This window comes from Poecilia reticulata, linkage group LG17 (genome assembly GCF_000633615.1).
Source record: "Poecilia reticulata strain Guanapo linkage group LG17, Guppy_female_1.0+MT, whole genome shotgun sequence".
Taxonomy (NCBI): Eukaryota; Metazoa; Chordata; class Actinopteri; order Cyprinodontiformes; family Poeciliidae; genus Poecilia; species Poecilia reticulata.
Window position 1 is genome coordinate 9,074,088 of NC_024347.1, and position 20,784 is coordinate 9,094,871.

The 20,784-nt window shown below is 40.0% G+C and overlaps 1 protein-coding gene and 1 long non-coding RNA gene across 3 annotated transcripts in view; one reads left to right on the forward strand and one right to left on the reverse strand.

The window, feature by feature from the left end:
* Positions 1 to 8,503: 8,503 nt before the first annotated feature.
* Positions 8,504 to 20,784, forward strand: part of LOC103479231 (uncharacterized) — a 19,991-nt gene continuing 7,710 nt past the window's right edge. For both annotated transcript variants that reach the window (XR_001777466.1, XR_001777465.1), the window contains exons 1-2: positions 8,504 to 9,184; positions 12,350 to 12,500. This is a non-coding gene — a long non-coding RNA (uncharacterized LOC103479231). The remainder of the gene's footprint in view (positions 9,185 to 12,349; positions 12,501 to 20,784) is intronic.
* ptf1a (pancreas associated transcription factor 1a) lies at positions 18,414 to 19,961 on the reverse strand. Its single transcript, XM_008433545.2, has 2 exons — positions 19,087 to 19,961; positions 18,414 to 19,003 (listed from the first exon to the last, which is right to left on the reverse strand). Exons 1-2 carry the CDS (start codon positions 19,688 to 19,690, stop codon positions 18,804 to 18,806), a joined length of 804 nt encoding a protein of 267 aa, XP_008431767.1. The 5' UTR covers positions 19,691 to 19,961; the 3' UTR covers positions 18,414 to 18,803.

Consider the following 20,784-nt stretch of genomic DNA (forward strand, 5'->3'; position numbering starts at 1 on the left):
AAAGACTTATGAGTAATTAAAATTGTACTTTATTAGCAATAGCAGTAAATCAAAAATAAAAATTAAGTGTAATTTAAATACATTACTTATATATTAGTAGTATTTTTAAAATATATTAAAAGTATATTTTTAATATAATTCTATGACAGAATTAGTACACTCAATATAAAAATAAAGCTGTTGAATATTATATTTAAAAGTATACTTTAAGTATACTAGGTACAACTTGAAGTTGTTCCAAAAAAGTATTTTGAAGTATACTAAGTATACTAAAAGTTGTAATTGTATACAACTTAAGTACTACTAAAGTATACTAAGTACAAAATGAGTTGTTCCAAAATAGTACAGTTTAAGTATATCAATCAAAGTATGCTAATGTATGTTAAAATTTAGTATACTAAAGCATACTTTTTTTTTACTTGGGAAATGACGGACGGGCTTTAAATTTTCCGGTCGTTTAAAAAAATAACCGATCAAATACAGAAAATATTCTGTAAACACGACCACTGGATAAAAACATTGATGAACAAGTTATAATAACAGCCTCACCATATCAAAGTCTCTTTGTCATACAGAGCTTAATTAAAACCAGGTTAAGTTTATGAAGAAAAGTATATTAAGTCGCAACAAACAGCCTCCATGCAGTTATAACAGGAATGATTGTTATAGTAATAATCATAAAAGTCACAATAAAATTGATAAAATAATCATTTCTGAAACCAACGTAAGTTTGTTTATATCTTTACTGCACTGTTTATAATTAAACCAGTGGTTCTTAACCTGGGTTCGATCCAACCCCAGGGGTTCGATGAGTTGGTCTCAGGGGTTCTGCGGAGCCTCTGCCGCGGAGGTAAAGACACTTGTGTACAGTCGTGATGACGCCCCGCTTCGCCATCACTTGCTGCAGAGGATCACGTTACATTGYTTAGCCAATCAGAGCTGCGGAGGAGCCCTGATTGAAGGAGCTCCTCTCTCAGCATGGATTTGAACTTTTGTCTTTAATTACTTCAGCAAAGCTCACAGTTTTTACCAAATTCTATAGTCTAAATCTGCTCCTTAGTCGCATCTTTTCGGGGTTGGTACTGCCTCTAGTGGTGTGGGGGTGGTCACACAGCTAATATAATTACATTACTAAATCAGAATACCGCAAAGTATTTTGTGTGTCGAGGAGTGTGGGGGGGGGGATAAGAAGGGTTCGGTGAATGCGCATATGCAACTGGGGGGTTCGGTACCTCAAAAAAGGTTAAGAACCACTGAATTAAACGAACATAATTAGCATTTTGAAGCAAACTTACCACCAGCTAGCAACACTTTAGCAGCCTTTGTCCCTTCAGTTCCTTTTGTGACCCACATTTCATTTCCATCCAGTTCTTGTTCTGTTGTGATGTCGTCTAACTTGGATGAGAAAGTCACAAACTTGAACTTACCAAAACTACTATAATCAAGGACCGCCCTACTTTTAATTCAATTATGCGAATAAAAATGGCGAATTTGAACAGCGTTTCTTCTCCTCCCCGGCTTCTCAGTGACGCTTTATGGCTCTTTAAAAAAAAAAAAACTGAGTGCAATACCGCCACCATCTGGTCTGGAGTGTGAGCTGGAGCTAATGTCGTACACTAATAGATCTTACATCATACATCTGAAAATGGATTGGATAAAGACAGCTTCCGTGTTTTTGCGAAAAAACTGAAAACAACAGATTATATTTGGAAAGATGTAAAACTGAAGATACCTGCTACATTTAGTTGTTTTTGTTGTAGAACCTCCTTCACTAAACTGTCAACGTTTGCTGTTTTGAGGTTTGAACACATTATTTACTTAGTTAAACATTACATAAATTCCACTTTAAGGAGTGTAAATTTTTTTTTTAATTCTTTGCAATTTTAACAAAATAGTAAAAGGTTACTAACGCACCTAAAAAAGCCTATTTCATTAGCCTAAAGTTTAGGCTAATGAAGATTAGGATAATATCAATTTATCCGCAGGAATACATATTGATATTTAAAAGAAAATTTACAAATAATTTACTAAGCTACATGCATTAGTGAGCTTACTAAATAGATACACTGAGATGTAATTTAAAAGATGCTAAAATTTTAGTACATTTAATAGTTTACTTTTAACCCTTGTGTTTACAGATGTGGTCCAACCGACCCCACACCCGTAGCACTTGTATCATTTGCCTCAGTCCTCGCACGCACAAGGGTTAAAGTAAGCTTTAAGTGAATTTTAAAAAATCTATTTTGAGCATATATTAAAATATACAGAAAATATATTTAAAAGCATATTGTTTCATTGGTTCACTTGATACACATATTTTGTTCACTTAAAGTATACTTTTATTTAATATTTTAAAGTATATTGTGGTACAATTATATTTAAGTGTGTTTAAAGTTATAAAGTCAAAATGGGTACAAGCATGATGTTAGTATACTTTATATATATTTATATGTATATGTAGTACACTTAACACTTAATATACTTGAAATGTACTTACACAAATGTAAGTATGTTTGAAATATACTAAAATGTTTTTTTTTCACTAGGGCATCACTAGAGCAACAGTGAAAAGATTCAGTTTAGGGGCTTGAATCAAAATTTTTATGTCCTTGTAACTGAGACACACTGGCATTCTAACCAACACCAGCAGGCAATGAGGATGGAATAGTCACAGATTCAGTTTAATTTACATATAACCTAAATTCCATGCTAATTAATTAAACAATGAATTCAGTTACAGGCCCTCCCCTACCACATGCTCATCTAGGTAGGACGTTGCTCCAGCCAGGAGGAAATACAAATGTATTAGAGGTGTTATCAGGAAACTATTCATGAACGTAATCATTCGATAACAAACCCTCAACTATGCTCAACACAAAATCGTAATCTTCCAATAATATTTCTAAAATACCTTAAAAATAAACATTAGCATTAATATATTTTTTTCAGGGTTTTAAGAGTGTTGTTGTGAAATAATATTTTATGCTGCACTAAAATTCATTGTTTTTCTGAAGGTTTTGCATGCAGACTGTGTGGCTGTGTACTGCCTGTCAAGGCGAGCTGTCTGAATCATTACAGCTCCATATATGACTCCAAGCATATTGAAGCAGAGTAAATCAGATGTTCCGGGGTTAACCTTTGCTGCCATGACCTTTACTTGGTTCTCTGACCACAAGCTTTAAATCAGTCACCACAGTCCATTCAAAGCGTTGGCAAAATGTCCTGAAGAAAGGCCAGCAGGGCCATTCAGCAGCCAGGACCACGGGCTATGAGAAAGGACTGCACTGGCCAGGTCAGCCATGTCAGCCAGGCTATGGCCAGCTCTAAAAGCACAAATACTGCCATTCACTACATGAAGCTTGAGAATGGTAGAAAACACACATCCCTTTTAATGGAATTAAAAGGGATCAAAAGCAACGCCCCTTTAATCAGAGTGTAGACTAAACATGATGTGGATAATGTCGCCATTCCATCACATGTGATCTTTTGATGAGAAAGCAAATATCCAATGCTCATTAGTCTTTCCAAGTCCTGGTTTGCATAGTTCTTTCACTTGTCTGTAGAAGCACTGGAGTCAGCCTCTCTGAAAGAATGTCACTCAATTCATTTGTTTGGTGATGACAACTTACTTTTGTGGGTTCAGTTAATTTAAAACTCATTTTTTCATATGAAATTATTTTTATTTTTAGTCCAAGTAAAGCAAACTAAAGTTCAGTGCATCTTTAGCATCCATGTCTGACGTCTGCGACAGACTGGCGACCTGTCCAGGGTGACCCCGCCTCTCGCCCGGAACGTTAGCTGRWGATGSRCACCAGCACCCCTCCTGACCCCACTGAGGGACAATGGTGTTAGAAAATGGATGGATGGATGGATGGATGGATGGATGGATGGATGGATGGATGGATGGATGGATGGATGGATGGTTGGATGGATGGATGGATGGATGGATGGTTGGATGGATGGATGGATGGATGGATGGATGGATGGATGGATGGATGGATGGATGGATGGATGGATGTTAACTTTGCTGGAGATTCACAGACCACAGATCCTACAGTAGCAGCCACAGTGCAGCTACCATGATGTCTCAGGAGCATCCAATGTCAACAGCATCAGCACATATGAGTGGGGATTTTGTTTGTGTAAAAGGAGCTGTGCTAAGTACTAGAGGTGTATAATATTGCATACTTTTGTATCAATTCCATACCAAATGAATACAGAGACCAATAGAATAGAGTAGAATTGAATAAAAAAAGAATAGAATAGAAATATCCTTTATTGTCCTATAAATTTCTTTGCCACAGCAGCAAAGAGACATCAGAGTTTAGTAATTTACATTTAATGTTTTGTTACTTAGTACTTAAGTTGCTCATTTACTAAATACTTGTTTACCTGTACTTGTGTAATTTCTTGGACAGCTACTTTTTACTTTTAGTTGAGTAAAATAAGTAATATTGAAGTAGTGCTACTCTTACTCAAGTATAATTTTTAGGTACTCGGCCACCTCTGTTGACAGGTGTTTACCGGTAATGACAGATATAACAGATATCAATATCAATACTGATACTTTTTATTATTTAGGCTAGATATGTCATCAAACTTCTGAGCTTCTGGTGTTTTTGTGGATTTTCCTTTGGATTATTTGTTAAAACCTGGAACAAAATTTTGACAAAGTTTAAAAGTGCCTACAAAATATTGTAGCAATATAGTAACATGATAAACAAAAACAAAAGCCTACGTGTCCAGTGTGTAGCTCTCACTAAATAACTGCTGGAAATAGACACCAGCTCCCCATAGCCAGGTCAGCATTAGTTGGTATAGATAGCAGATGCACAATAAAATCTAAAAAGGTTCATTTGTGCACCAAGACATTTTTTTAGCTAACTTGAATGTCTAATTATTGCCATGAAAGTACATTGCTACTTTTTGAAAAACTAAAATAATACTCAAAAACACACCTCTAAAATAATTTACTTTGAAAGTATATTTTTTACATATAATGTGAGTGATAATGTACTTCTGTATAATTTAGTTTTTTGATCTGGAAGAACTTAAAGCTTTTAGTTGACTTTCCATAAAATTGAGAAGGATATGAATTCTGTAGTTGAAAAAACCTACATGATTTAAATAAGTCTAATTTAAATGTCCAGTTAATTTAAATATGTGTTACTCATGGAAGTAAATTATTGAAGCTGGATCAACTATTCTCTTTTTCTGGGTCTCTTTAAGCTCGTTAAGCTTCAGGCTGAACACACGTAATATTTTCATTCACGCAAACACATCAGAGTGACTCTTAGCATCTCACTGATATCTTTCGCTATTTTGATGTAATAGAACTTTTTGTCCATTTCTTATGCATAGCTGATAATTATAACCCTTAGATGTTCATTATGTCATGGAAATATAATAATTCCATCTGAATGTTTCAGGTTAACATTTCAAAATCAATTCAGCAGCTCATTAGAATGTCAAAGTATAACTGAAATACAGATTAAGACTTTTTTCTCAATATGAAACCTAAACCTTTTGATTGATCATAGAAGTTGGACTTTTTAAAATTACTTTAAGGTGCTTAAAGGTACTCTGATAAATCAACACTGACATTACACATTTATTTTAAAAATACAAGTTAAAGAGGTTTGTTTACTCTCCATTAATCCTTGTTAGTGTTTTCATTGGGGGTGTGATTAGGATGGAAAGCAAATATCACAGAGTAAACTCTTCGAGGAAACACCAGACGTTCCTGAGGAAGCTGAGACTTCCACTGACCTACACAGCTGAGTTGACGGCAATAATCTGCAGGCTTGATATTGAGTTGTTGGTGATTGGTCTCCCTGCCTAATTAAGCCAAGTTCACACACAGATTTAACCCCCTACCCCCAATGGTTCAATACAGAAGCTCAAACATACTTAGTTCTCGGATATGTAGAAACCAGCCTGCTAATCTAGGCAGATTATAAATGTCATCAATGTTACAAAGGTGACACCAAAAAAGTAGAGCTTTGGCTCTTCGATGCATGTGTTTATAGTTCAGTAACTGATTATGTTTACAAAGTTGCAACAATCAGCATGATGAAAGCACCGATGTATGTATCAATATCTAGTATTTTATTCTGTGCTTGTGTTGTGAAGGATTATAATAATAGGGTTTTTACTTTAACCCAAAAGATTATATTTACAAAAATTAATGCTGAGCTCAGAGGTCAAAGATACAATTGAACACAGGGATGAATGTGAACAACTGGCTGCACAAACAAACATAGCAAAGAAATGACACAGGACTTTTACACTGGCTGATCAAAAAAGAGACAATAGGGGCAACTAAACAGAATATAATCACAGCACAGCTAAGTTTGATAAACTAAATGCAAAAAATTGGAAATGAAAAGTATTACACTTTAAATACAAATATTCACATATACAAAAGCTTATTTAAATAAGGAATGCAAATTCTCCTCTGCAGCAAGAACTAGTGGTGCAGTCCAATCAGTTCCATGTGTTTATGTGTGCTAAGCCCTGGCAAGTTCCAGGGATCATGGCAGGTGAGGACCAGGTAAAGAAATAAGGATTAATCATAAGCACAAGCAAATATGAACAATGAGTTGTTCAATGGGGACCAGAGGCTTGGTGTTGTGTTCAATGGGGTTTAGAAACTGTTGTCTTCTGCCTGACGGCTTCATAAATTGTCTGCACTGTTTTTCAGGTCCCACTGATGTGTAAGGTGAGACTTTAACAGATGGAAGATACTGTTGTATCCCGCCTCTCGCCCGGAACGAAGCTGGAGATGGGCACCAGCTACCCTCCCGACCCACTGAGGACATGGGTGTAAAGAAAATGGATGGATGGAAGATGCTGTTGTCAAAACAAGCACATGAATGTTAAAATATAAGTTTTATTAACCAAGAATTGCAATACAACAAGAATATGTGACTTTTATGTGGCTGTACTCAATGTCCTTTACAGACAGTTAAAAGAAACTGTAAAGGACATTGGTTCGCGGTTCCATCCACCTCAGTTTGTTTTCCTTTTTTTTTGTTTATCTTGTCAGTTTGTGTTTCTCTGCAGCTTGTAAAATAAGTATTTCTTTCATTCAAATCTTTGTACATTTGTAGACAGTAGAGAAGACTGAGAGGTTTTCATCATGTAAGGGAGGGGTGCTCAATACGGAAAGGTTTTGAGTCGATCTCAGCAGGTGACAAACTGAACGCCGCAGGACGCTGAGTCAGCACTTCCTCTTCTGATAGGCTTATCAAAAATATTCACTAAGATCCTAAACGTTTGTAGCTTCATTAACAAAGAATAATTATAAAAAGTCAAGGAAACATGTTAAAATTAATAATCTCAGTAATTATTGTTTCAACAAGATGTTGCGCAATTCTGTGCGTTTCGGTTCCATTAACAAAAAAAAAAAAAAAAAGGCGACTCACAGACCGACTGATGAACAGAGTAGGAGTTTAAATTAGCTACTCAACCACCACTGTGTTCATGAGAGGCTTATTAATAATCGAGAAATAAATATCAAGCCTGGAAACCTGATATTGTAACGGACTGAATGTTGTGTTTTTAATGTAGCCTAATCTTTGCTCGGCTTGCGGGGTGCAGGCGGTTGCCACGGCAACAGGTGTGCTTAAATGACAAARAGACAGAGAGTAAAAAGGTAGGAGATGTTTCCAGTTTATAGTCTGTTCGGGTTGTTTTACCTTTTTTTACCTTTGCTGTGGCTCATTACACCTGCTGTAGTTTCTGAACGTTCAGTAAACGGCAAACTTGGACTAATTACCTCGTTCATTTGTGACTTTACGTCACAACAAACATCAAATAGGACAAATATATTTCATTAAGTTTTAACAAATTCTACCGCGATAATTATGTGAAATTAAATTAATTATGTCCCGACTTCAGAATATTTGCCTTTACCTTTATTGGGCTCTTTGGTTCCTCCTRTCAGTCTGTAGTTTCTCATAYTGAGGTCATCACACCAAATTTCAGATCCACCATGACTGACTGACACCTGCTGGCGTCAGGTTTGCAACCAGCTTCTTACTGAGAAACCAGTAACCAGAGACCAGAAACCAGTAACCAGAGAGCAGAAACCAGTAACCAGAGACCAGAGACCAGTAACCAGAAACCAGTAACCAGTAACCAGTAACCAGAGACCAGAGACCAGAAACCAGTAGCCAGAGACCAGAGACCAGAAACCAGTAACCAGAAACCAGTAACCAGAGAGCAGAAACCAGTAACCAGAGACCAGTAACCAGAGACCAGAAACCAGTAACCAGAAACCAGTAACCAGTAACCAGTAACCAGAGACCAGAGACCAGAAACCAGTAGCCAGAGACCAGAAACCAGTAACCAGAAACCAGTAAGCTGCTCCCAGTGTCAGAATCTCACTGAGGAAGAAACTGCATTAGGTTTTCTGTCACTTTATTATTTCTGCTATAACTGATGTATATTCACATATAAAATAAGTCAATAGAGTTTAATTTGCTATTTTTATGTCTTTGTGTCATGAGGTAGATCTCAGGCGGCTGGTGAGAGAAAAAGTAGATCTTGGTCTCAAAAAGTTTGGGAACCCCTGATGTAAGGTATAAATCCAGGTTAGTAAGTAAGCTCATTATTTGTATTTAGTTTTTTTTTTTTTATTGTTCCAGAAGTGTAAATTTAAAAATATTTTATATTATTAATTTTTTTATTCTTCAAGAAAGTTCAAAATGAGTGAAGCGAAATCATTTTAATAGAAGCATCTTTAACTTCAGAAATAACAGTCAAGTCAAACATCTGACGCTTTCTGATTTGAAAATGTTTATGTTCTAGTATTTTGTTCTGTAATAAAGCAATCAACTCATGTTTTATGAACCGATGGAAATATTGTCTTAATTTATACTGATCAGTTTGGAAAGCAGTAGCTGCATCTGTAGTTTGCTTAAGATAAGTTGTTAACTTTGTAATAGAAAATGCATTTTATCTGAGATTTGTTTCAAATGTATAAAACCAAAAGGAAGTCTGGGTTGGAATAAAAAGAGAGTGAGCATGTTGTTAGCGGGATGTACAAGCGTGATAAATTTCCATTTGCCTTTTGTCAGTGAATACGTCTGGGCCCATATGCTGCACTACAAAGTACATGAAAGCAGCGTTTAAAAAGCCAGGCCTACCACATTAAAGCCTATAACAATCTATGTTCATGGTAAGTTATCACTCTCAATTAATCACCTCCCACAATAGGATTTCTGATGTGTTCAAGCTGCATGAAAGCTGCAGGTCAGGCTGAGGGCAGACTGACTCCAGAGTCCCCATTCTCCGTCCCCTTTTACTTTATCGCTTGTCTTTGTTGCAACTAACTGAAACGCCTTTACATTTTTCTTTTGCCATAAACTTTTCAAGATATAAAATAAAATCATACTCCAGCCCAGCACCATCTAAATTTACTAGAGAGGAATAGATGTTTGAATATCAGCGGTTCTCAACTTAAAGAAATGGCCTCTGTAGTCTGACTGACTGACTGACTGACTGACTGAGTCTTTCTGCCTGATTAAAGCCCCTCCTTGTTCATTCTACAGGGACTGTGTTAGGCTATGAATTGCATTGTTTTGTTCGGACTCTCCCCATTCCTACACTGCTGAATGGGTTTAACCACTGGTTTAGATTCAGTTACACGGTTTTGGTTCAAAGTGTCTCCCTCCCACTGCTTTGGACTCCATGGTTCCCTTGGCTGACCTGTTTAGTAGCCGCAGTGGAAATGTCATGTTGCTCCTCCCATGGGCTGAGCCCAACATTCACTTTGATAGAAAACAAAAATCACTCTGTGTTGGATTGAACCACTGGCTATTTTTCAGCCACAATGAAACAGTGAAATGCAAGACTAATGTAAAAAATGTCTCATTTCATACAAATAAAGTCTAAAAGTTAACTGATGAAAGTTTTTGAACTTGTTACCCGCAATACTTCCCTAAGCTTCAAGCTCATCAATGGTGTATTCACAATGAAAGTGAAGTTACTCTGACCAGCTGAATAACCTCTAGACATGAACATTGGCTGATCTTTAAATGTGACTAACTGTATGTGATGCACTTTCATCCTACAGCCTTTAAAACTGACTCAGAGCTTAAATGTTCCTCTCCTAGATAAAGCCACTAAAAGAGCCAGCTACTGCCATTAGTGTCATGATCCGTGTTTCTGTGTGTTTATTTTTGAGTTTTTTTGTGTGATCCTGTGAGTCCCGTCTCTGCGTCTTCCCCGCTGATCGTCTCCCAGGTGTGTCTCCTTCCCTTGATTGCCCCGTGTGTATTTAGTCTTACCTGTTGTCTGTGTTCCTCATCATACCTCTATTGTCTAAGTTTGTCGTCACGCTCCAGTAGAACTGCTAAGTCCTGGTTTGTGTTCGCTCTATTTTGTCCTTCAAGTCAGTTGCTACCGGCTTTAGCTGTGCGCTTATCTTCTGCTGTGCTGCCTGTCGTGGACTGTTTTTTTCCTTGTGCATGATCATTATTAAATCCACTATTTTCTTCATAATCTGGGTCTCAGCGTCATCTCCTCACCACAACCTACCACCCTATTCACGACAATTAGCTCCTATAACCCACCTCTTCATTATACATTACTTCATGCCCATTTTGAATGACTTATTTAGTTTGCATAGGGGAAAGTTGGGAATGGGAATGTTATGAAATATTTATTACTGCAGAAATAATTGCATTTATTTCTTTTTAAATAGACAATAAGACACTGGTATTTACTCGTTACTTTTTGCTGAATAAGAGCTTATAGGTTTCCTCCTGTGAATGAGACTTTGAGAAAAACTGCCTGCTCACAGTGCCTATGCTTATTAGAGGCCTAAGTAGAATAGACAGTGAAGTGGATGTAATAAGTGTGGCAGCAACAGGGTAACTGCAGCTTTTAGAGGATTACGTCACAAAATGTATTCAAGAAATTGGCTGCAGTTAAACTCAGAGCACCAAGAGCCAGTGTTGTATACAACTGTACCGGCCCACACATACAACACACTATAACTGTAGCACTTCCTGAGTTAAAGCCACTCCTGAATCAGAGACCATAAAAGATGCAGCTAAGAATGTTCCACAGTGGTCTAAAGTCTTCTTTTCAGATGAATGTCAAAACACATTTCATATTAAGGTCCAGAGAGACTGGAGAGGGACACAAGCTCCAAGGTAATATTTAAATTTTAATTTTCTGACAAAATTTTAAATTTTCATTAAGCATAAGCCAGGATCAGCAACAGAAATACCTTAAACATATCACTCTATATAATGAACCTGTGTAACACGAGTTTGACTTTGGAATTCCAAAAAAAGATTTTTTTATAATCCAATTTATTCACATGCATTGTTATTTGCATGTAAAAGTTGTACAGAAGAGAATACATCTTCCCAACAAGATAGTAAAAGCTGTCTCTTTATTTCTGAAAACAGAGAAAAATACCCAAAGTCTGTGCAGATCCAGACCTTCCCAGAGTCCACTGCCATCGGTCCCCTGGTGCTTCAGAACAGGACAGGCCTATAATCAATTAGCTGTTCTCCCCACATGAGACTGTCAATTAGCTGCTCTGTGATTGGATATGACTCCTCTACTGGCAGGGCAAGCTGCCCTCTTCCACAGCAAATTACATCAGCTACAACCACTAACTTAATGAAACAAGACACTGATTTTAGGCACAATATGTCATCTTTGAAAAAGCTGCACTAACTTGTGGATTCTCTTCTCCAGAGAACCTTTTTCTCTCATCACTATTGGCACGTTTACAAGTAAAGCTAGGTAATTCAGCTTTTATGGGTGTAAATGAAAAATTAAACCCCATATTGAGAATGTTTCAGCATAGCCAATAATCTACAAGTTCACGCTCATCTATTAATCATTCGATGTTCTAAAAGCAACAATGAGTAATGTTGCTTTAATATATTCACTGGGATCTATTAGCTGACAAAGACAGCAGGTAATAAGGGAAAACATCTTGGAACAAGGTGTGCAATTCAATCATTTGTAATTTTTTGAATGTTTTTCAGTCATAAATATGGGCTTTTCTGCATTTAGAGGACAAGATCTTTTCAATTTCTTGCTGCAACCAACAAGAAATACAATCAGTGGGGGACAATAAATTCAATTCACATTTAATTAGAATCTTGGTTGTAGCTCATCTGAAATTTACCTGGAAGCTTACTGCAGGAAAATATATTCTGGTAAAAAGTCAATGCCTTTGCAGCTCCACAGCAGTCTTGATTTCAGCAGATGAACACTGTAAAAACACATACAGTTAAAGTTTAATTTTATTTCACTTGTGTCCTTCAAGCTGTTTAAACGAATTCTTCATAAAAACAACTTTGGTAATCTTTCACAGTGTGTTGAAGACGTTCAGGAGGGCTTCCCACACCTTGCTCCCTCCACTGGCATTCACTCCACAGCAGAGAAGCAGAAGCTCACTGTGCAGTAATACTTCCATTGACAGGTTGTGGAGAGCTTCCTGACAGTCTGAGTACTCCTGAGTCAATGTGAGTTATTCCTGTAAGCAGCAGTCACTGTCATCAGGACAGAGTTCAAAATGCTCTGAGTCATTTAGAAAGTCCTGTTTCTATCAGGTCAAGTCAAGTTTATTTGTATAGCACATTTTCAGCAATAAGGCGTTTCAAAGTGCTTTACATCACAGAAACATTATACAGTCACCAAATATGAAACAAGCAGTAAATATAAGATTTTGTCAAGTGCCAGTATCAAAATCATCAACATTATTTTGATAATGGTTTAGTGGTTTAGTGGTCCAGCTACTATGAATAAAAAACGACTAAACTAGTGGCATTTTAGTCTAGATTTAAAGGTACTCAGTGTTCCAGGCGTTTTGCAGTTTTCTGGAAGTTTGTTCCAGATTTGTGATGCATAGAAGCTGAATGCTGCTTCTCAAGGTTTGGACCAGAACCAGAAGACCTAAGAGGTCTGGAAGGTTGATACAACAGATCTAATGTATTATGGTGCTAAGCTATTCAGAGATTTATAAACTAACAAAAGTATTTTAAAGTCTATTCTCTGAGCTACAGGGAGCCAGTGGAAAGATTTTAGAACAGATGCTGGTTTTAATGAGAACATCAAAAATCTGACTTGATTTAGTCTTACAAACATTTCAGCACTGATGTTTAATATAATTAAAAATGACAGCGTTTAATTTGTTTATATGATATATAAACTTAGGATATACAAGTTTACCCCAAACATTTATTTTTGGAACTTTATTACAAAGTGTAACACATTACAGATTAATTACACAAGGACTTCATTTTGAAAGCTTGTTAATTTTGGTCCTTCTCCACTTTACAATTAATTGATTAAAATATAGTGTCAACCAATTAAAAAAATATGTTTAAATAACAATTTGGGCTTAATGAAAAGTTTGTTTAATGCTTAACGGTTGTCATTTTCAAAAGGTTCTTGAATATTACTATGCAAGATAGACAAGCAGATGCAGACTATATGAATAAACAGATAATTCAGCTGGTTAGGTTCAGCTGTCTGCAATTTGATTATGTCTATTTGTTTACTTACTGCTCACACATTGCAGGATTCTCTGCCATCCCAGTTCTCCCAGTCTGCCCAGTTTCAGTGGAGTTACGCTTCCATTTCAACCCCAAGTCTAAATCCAGAAGCAGATCTTCTGCATGTGGTCTTTTGTTTTTGATTGATTTGACGCCCACATAATGCTAACTTTCTCCATCCCATCGCCTGACTGAAATGGTCTTTTTGTGCCACTTGACTTTCTCTCTCACACACAGCTGCATTTGTCTTGCAAATCCATCCCCGCTGCGCTGCGTTCAGGCGAGGAAAAGGGAGCAGTTGGATATCAGTGAAGTTCAAGCCAGGGAACAAGCGGAGAGGCTGCTCCAGAGCGCAGGCCTTTGTCGATATCAGAACGGAGAGCTGGTGAAAAATGATGCATGCTTTTACACCTCTGAATCCTGGCAACTGACAGCGCAGGCGATGGGGGTGGAGGTTGTGGGGTGCAGGGGGCAAACAAAAGCCCCCCCGGTCTGAACGGGTTGAGAGTCCGCTTGCGCGCGACGGGAATCAGCACCGCAGAATGTGGGAGATGGATGGGGAAGCACACGTCCAAACGGCCGTGACTACAATTTGCATATTAGCAATTCATCACTTTTTTTGTTGAGTTATTCGGGGATTTATAGAGTCAGAGACAGAAATTCAATCATTTGTCAAAATGTGGAAGATTTTTTCTAAGAACATTCAAATCCTCAGTCAGATTTAAGTTCCCACCTGCAGATAAATGGCTTCCTTTCTGAATTTACTGCTTTCTGAAATCTGTCCAGTCTGCTTCATTCCGCTTTCAAATGAGTCTCTTATGTGAAAAGACTAATATTTTATGATGGGGCACGCAAAAGCTGTGCACAATGCCTTCCATATCCAGCCGGCTTTCAGCGAAACAAAGATCAAAGCTGGACGTCTTTCTGCCCAATTCGTTGAAAAGCGCATCCCCGTCCTCCGGCGCAGAGGTCAGCCCGGCGTGTTCAGTCCACCAGGAGGGTTTTCAGAGGCCAGAGCCGGCCAACTGGCTCCGTCACACACATTCACATCTGCATGCCGGAACTGCTGAAACGCAACGATAACAGCCTAAAATGCACCCGAGAAATAAGCATTCCACTGAAATATGAAAGAGCGGAAAACAGCTAGAAGTCCGGTAAATAAATCCCAGAATGCTTTGATAGCGGAACCTCTACTGCTCTGCAAGAACTGGACGCGCCACTACGTGCGGTCTTATTTCTGAATTCCGCAAATTTCTTCCAGACACGCGAGATCCTGCAGAGAAACGCGCGTGCACTGTTGAAACAAAAAGAAACCGGAAGAAGCCTGAAAGTTTTACGCAGAAGTCAGAACCACCGGGAAATGCAGACGCCGCGCTGTAGTAGGAGGCCTGCAGGTGACATCCTTGGTTAGAATGGTTTTCTGAACTATGAGACGTTCAATGAAAGTGTGACCCGATTATTACCGCTTTGATAAAACCTGACTGACACAAGGGGAGGCGGGAGCCACAGTTCATTACGCTGAAGCTTCTATATAACAAGACAAACGAGTCCTCGTCGCTTTTTGCTTCAGTTCTGGTCGGTGCCTTCAGCCGCTGATCATCCACGTTTAGTTTGCCAAATGTTTCATTCTGCTCAGCCAAGAAAGTTGATCGCGTCAGGACTAAAATTAAACCACCATCTAAACGCGCACTACTCGGTTCCTTTATTAGCCACTTGATGTTCCCCTGAAGGGAGGACCTGTCTGTGCGCCCCGGTGCCACATGTTGCCTTTGGTGCATTAAGCTGGATTATTCAACAAGTTCAATTTCCCATAAAGAACGAAAGTTAGGATCTCAAGGGTTCTGCGGGGACAAAAGACCAGCGCCTTAGCACCATATGCTTAATGGCTACAGCCGTTCAGTCTTTATTATAGGCTAAAAGTGGTCCTTTAAAAGTTGGAAAGGCTCCTTTATTTGAGTTAGATGGAGCACTTGCGCACAAAACCAGGAGCGCGTATTGCCAATGACTCGCCCCCTTCCCTTTTCCTTTCAGAGTGTGAAGCGGCCACCGTCACTGGCCGTTTCACTTCAACATAAGCTTTTCATCTCCACGCTTTGTTCTCTGTGAAAGTAATGCTGCGAATCAAAGAGATTACAATATTTTCTATCAACTTGGAGACCCTGGACAAGAGCCCTCGAGCTTTGGCAAAAATCAGTGCTGCTTATTCATCCTGTCACTCTGCACCTGTGGTCCTGCATTCAAATGATACAAACCTGTCCCTATTAACATTAATTATTCCCAAACAACACAAAGGCTGAAACAGAGCAGGTTGAAGTCTGTTTATGGCTCCTAAATGTTTTATTCCTCTGAAGATGTGCCTGTTGCTTTTCTCTTCGCCTCTCCCATAACCGAGTGCCCATCTCCTTTTCAGTCTTGAGTAGCTCTACAGCCAGGATTGTACAATCGTAGCATCTGCTTAATCTACCGGATGAAAATATGACACAAAACAGAGCTAATAAAGGATTTGTTACATGCTGGTAATGAGTGATCAACGCAGGATACAATGGCGCACGGTGCTGAGAGCCATATGTTTCTGGAGACACCCAGGATAGTTTACACTCTTGCGAAGAAAGCACCAGGTGATGACAAGAAAATTGCCAAATCCACCTCCTTTCTGTCCTGAAAAAAATAGAAGACATAAATTAAACTGGCTTATCGCGGTGCAGCTCAAAGAACTCGCTGTTAATTGGCTGCGGGGCACAAAGCAAACGCAGGGACACGTTTGGCTTGGCTGGGCCACGAAAGCGCTGCGCTTTCACTCCACTGTACCACAAATGAAAATGTGTTTTTTGTTATTGCAAAACGTCATGCTTTACAGCGGCCATATTGTATCGTGGACAATGGCTAATGGAACTTTAAAGACGCGGAACACGGTGCCAAATCCATCTCGAATACACTACAAGGGCCACTCTTTGCTTGCTTTTAGGCAGCTGCTGTCCAGGGAACCCGGACGCAAGGAAATGAAAAGAGACAAAGTTTCTGCTACCAGGTGCTTTCCCAGAGATACAGGCCTGCAGGATGAGGGGGACGCCCATAAAGATACGTTTAAGGCCGGACAGCGACGGGTGATCCACCCAAAGCTCTGATCAGGTGTGATTTTGGTCAGCTTTAATGGCAGGCTGTAGATGAAGAGTATTGAGGTAAGCCCCCTCCCAAACCTAAAGACCCTGCCACCGTCGAGAGATGATCTGCAAATCAAGCTGATTTGTGTCTCTTCTTCAGCGTCTCCCCCGGTGCGTCAACATGCGGCCGTAAAGCGGATTTAACAGAATTGGTGCAGATGAGGAGTTTAACTTTGCTCTCCTGGAAGCGTGAAGAAAGCAGAAGAGCTTTGTGGGGTTTCTTTCATCACCCCAGTGATGGGCAGTGAACATAACAATCGTTGTCCTTTGAAAAGCAGTGAGAAGCAAAGTTCACGTGTTGTTTCCTGGTGCGTAAACTGCGGTTTCCCACAGCGCCGCTTCAACCAGGCCAAGTTCATCTGAAACAGACGGAACAAGTAAAAAAAAAGAAAAGTCAATCGAGCAGGAGCAGGGACATTTCCGGACAGAAAAACGACGGAACAAGAGGGAAATCTGCCAAATCTACTGCGTTATGTTAGAAAAAATAAAACTCTGCTTTCACTGGAAATTATTATTATTATTATTGTTGCCATTATTATTGTTGCTGTCGTCTTTGCAGATCTTGGAGCGGAATGCCGCAGTCTGCTTTGCGGTGAGTCAGCGGCCTTCCTTTCAGCTCTGTTCCGGGCCTTTCTCTGCACACTTGGCGCGGCGCATAAAGCCTGGGCCAGAGCGGCTGAGGGGAATAAAACCTGTCACGTAGTAAAATGCGGCTGTTCTTAGAAGACTTGCCAACCCTATAACAGGCAGAGCGACATGATAGCCGGGACCGTTTCAGCTTCTCCCTTCCACTTGACTGCAGCCGGACCAAAGGATGTGGATATGCATGAAACTGTGAGTCCAAAGGAGGAAAGGTGCGAACAGCAACAATGCAGCCACAGTTTGAATCCTCTCACACTACCACAGCGTCAAGAAAAGGTCAAGCTGAAATGACTCACTAACATGTGACTTTGTAATGGCCCCTACTGGGATTACGAGCTCCGGCAAGGCGCGGCGGTGAAAACAGGAACACAGAGCTGAAGAGGCACAGAGACGTCAAATAAAGGAGTCACCAGATAAAAAAAAGGGTAATTCCAGTGTGTCGATACATCTAATTTCGAATCCAAACGCACCTGAAACCACTGAAAGCTGCGCTCCCTCTCCGCCTTCAGCTGCTCAGCTCTGCTGTTCTGCAGCGAAGCGTCGTTGTGCTTGTGTTGGACGCTCAGAGCCGTTTGCTTCATTTATGCTGCAGTGTGTCGATGCAGCGGGGGCGACGGAGGGCAGGAGGACACTACCACGGGAAAATCTGTCCCGGCAGCACCTGGCAGCACAGAGCCGCAATCAGCGGATCCCCACCGCGCTGCTGCGCCTCTGCGCTCTAAACACCTTCAGCTGTTGGGGGTTTGGGCCGGCTGCTCATTAGCCCTTCATTTGCATATTTCTGTCATAGACATATTTACCAATTTGACATTTCTGCCTGCATCCTCTTTTCCATCTTCAGCCACAGTTCAACTCCATAAAACCAAGCCGCGCATGAACGTTTAATCCAACAACAGTCATCCATGCATGTGGGCTGGATGAGCTGTTCATTTTAAAAATAACATAAGGAAGTTCAGTTTGACTTCATTTTGTTTATTTGAAAACGTTCACACATTTTCAAGACCTCTAAAAATAATAAGAGCATTATAAAACAAAAGTTGAAAAACTGGAGAGAAGTCTGTGGGAAAATTGCAAAAAAAAAAAAGTACTAAAACAAATTCGCATTCCAAGTCCAAACATTGTCCTGATAATTTTTACAGTTTTTATTGAAAAATATGCAGCAGACGAACATTTTGATATTTCACAGTAAAAACGGATCGTTTAATAAGTGCTCAAATCGGCTTACACCAAAACAAAACATGTTTCCTCTTACTGCATTTAATTTAAAATATATATTATCATCTGTAAGAAAAAATATAATAAATACACGATTGCCAGCTGGGAAATTACAAATAACCCAATTATCAACATGATAAAGGTATGTAACACTGATTCCGGTTGGGGAGCCTCAGTGCGCTGAGGGGGTTCGACATTTACACAATGGCTTCATGGTTCCTGAAGGCGCATCAGGAGGTTCCGGAGCTTCTCATCAGGCCACCAGGCCGAAAGGAGGCTCGTTTTCAATGTCCGTCAGGGCCGTATGGTGTTGTTTCCGGGGGTCCTCCGGGGTCCACACCTTGGCGGTACGGATGATGTTCTGCTCCCGGAGCTGCTTCTCATCGAACCAGGACAGAGAGTGACCGGCCAGCGGGGGCAGGCCGTAGTCCGGGTCACTGGGAGAAGGAGACCCTGAGGGAGAGAGCGGAAACATCATCTGGATTCTCAATCAGAAAACCATCCAACTGACGGTGCAGAAATATAAGCAGACTCACTTGTTCCTCTATGGCAGATGATGACTTTCTTTGGCTGAGCGTGTGTCTCACTGTTCGAGTTTCTGATTGGCAGATCAGACTGCACGAGCTCAGCTAGGAAGTTGATGTAGCCGATGGCTAGGCGCAGCGTGTCCACCTTGGAGAGCCGCTTCTCGTAGGGCAGGGTGGGGATGTGGGAGCGCAACCCTTCGAAGGCGTCGTTGATGGACTGCATCCTTCTGCGCTCTCGGACGTTCGCCGCCTGCCGCAGTTGCTGCATCTCTATCTCTGAGCGCAGCCGCCTGCGGCGCTTCAGCAGCTGCCCGACGTGGCGGCCCGTCTGCGGGGACAGGTCGGTGGTGCAAGAAAACGTGGAGGAGGAGGAAGAGAATGATAGGCTGCCAAGGTCATAGTCCCCATCGTGGGGCGCCGCTCTGCCGCAGCCGTCTTTGCTGTAATAGTCCTGGAGGTGAGAGCTGAGGAAGTCCACATCTTCATCTAGAAAGTCCTCGGTGTCCAAGTGGCCGTCCCTGGAGGACTGGTCCGTGAAGAAGTCGTCATCGTCAAAATAAGGAGGGGAGGAGAGAGAGTCGAGCGCAGAGAAGGGATCCAGAACAGCGTCCATGTTGGGCTCCTGCTGCTGCGGGAACAATGGCGTCTTTTCCTCCTCCACCAACCTGTTGATCTGGGCTGGACGATCACTGTTCAAAGTTTTACTTGAAGATCGGTCACGCGAGGAATCTTTATAGCAACATCCCTAGTCGCGTGCCGCTTGTTGAGAGGGCCAGCCAATCACAGCGTGGTCCGTGAAGCGCACCTCTAGATCATTCCCATAAACCACGCCCCTTCTACCTCATCTCCCCCTCACCCCCCTCCTACTTTCAGGACAAGCGAACTGAGCGGTGGCAGAGCAGCGGAGCTCCGGGACAGAACTGATCCCACTAATGAGCTGCTATTTCCGGACTGAGCAGCTCCTTCCTGCAGGCCGCTGGCAGCTCGAGTCTTCTGGCTTTCATTTGGTCAAGGAAGAAGCCTCTCAGTCTCAGCTCCTTTAATGAGACATTTTTAACGGCCTTTCAGCTTCTTACTGTGTTTTCATTTTAATAAGAGCTGCATTTCCTCTTTGAATAAAGCCACATAAAATACCGTATATAGGCTCTACAGCTGAAATAAACCCAATTATTATTATTGTTGTTTATTTTCTGTTTATATTTTTAACTTTAAATTTCCTTTAAACTATATATTTAACATATGTGCGCTGTGACCGTGTGACGCCGAAGTCAAATTCCTTGTTTTTGCATTCTAAAAAAACCAATAAACGTAATTTTCTTTAATAATAATAATAATAATAATAATAATAATAATAATAATAAGGTAGAATTCGGATGTTAAATTGTTTAATTTTACTAATTAAATTTTTGTGTTGCTTTAAATTTGAACCTGCAAAAACAAAACAAACAAAACAAAAAAACAGCCCATTAATGATGTATTTGGGTTTTAATCGAATGAAAAACTAATAAAGTAAATATTATTTTGGAAGATATTAATAAAAATGTTAAACATATAACGAAAACTTAACAAGCATGCGAAGTAAATCATCTTATCAATGACAAAAAGAAGCTGCATCATGTTCGAGAAAGCAAAAGCTCGTTCTCACATTAAAGATATTCATCAATGTTAGGAAATAGGTGTTGAGAAAAACTCAGTTTCAGATTTGAA

Coding starts and splice junctions, on each gene's coding strand:
- ptf1a (XM_008433545.2), bottom strand. CDS start 19,690: ATGGACGCTGTTCTGGATCCCTTCTCTGCGCTCGACTCTCTCTCCTCC. Junction 19,004..19,086: donor CATCTGCCATAGAGGAACAA/GTGAGTCTGCTT, acceptor TCTCTCCCTCAG/GGTCTCCTTCTCCCAGTGAC.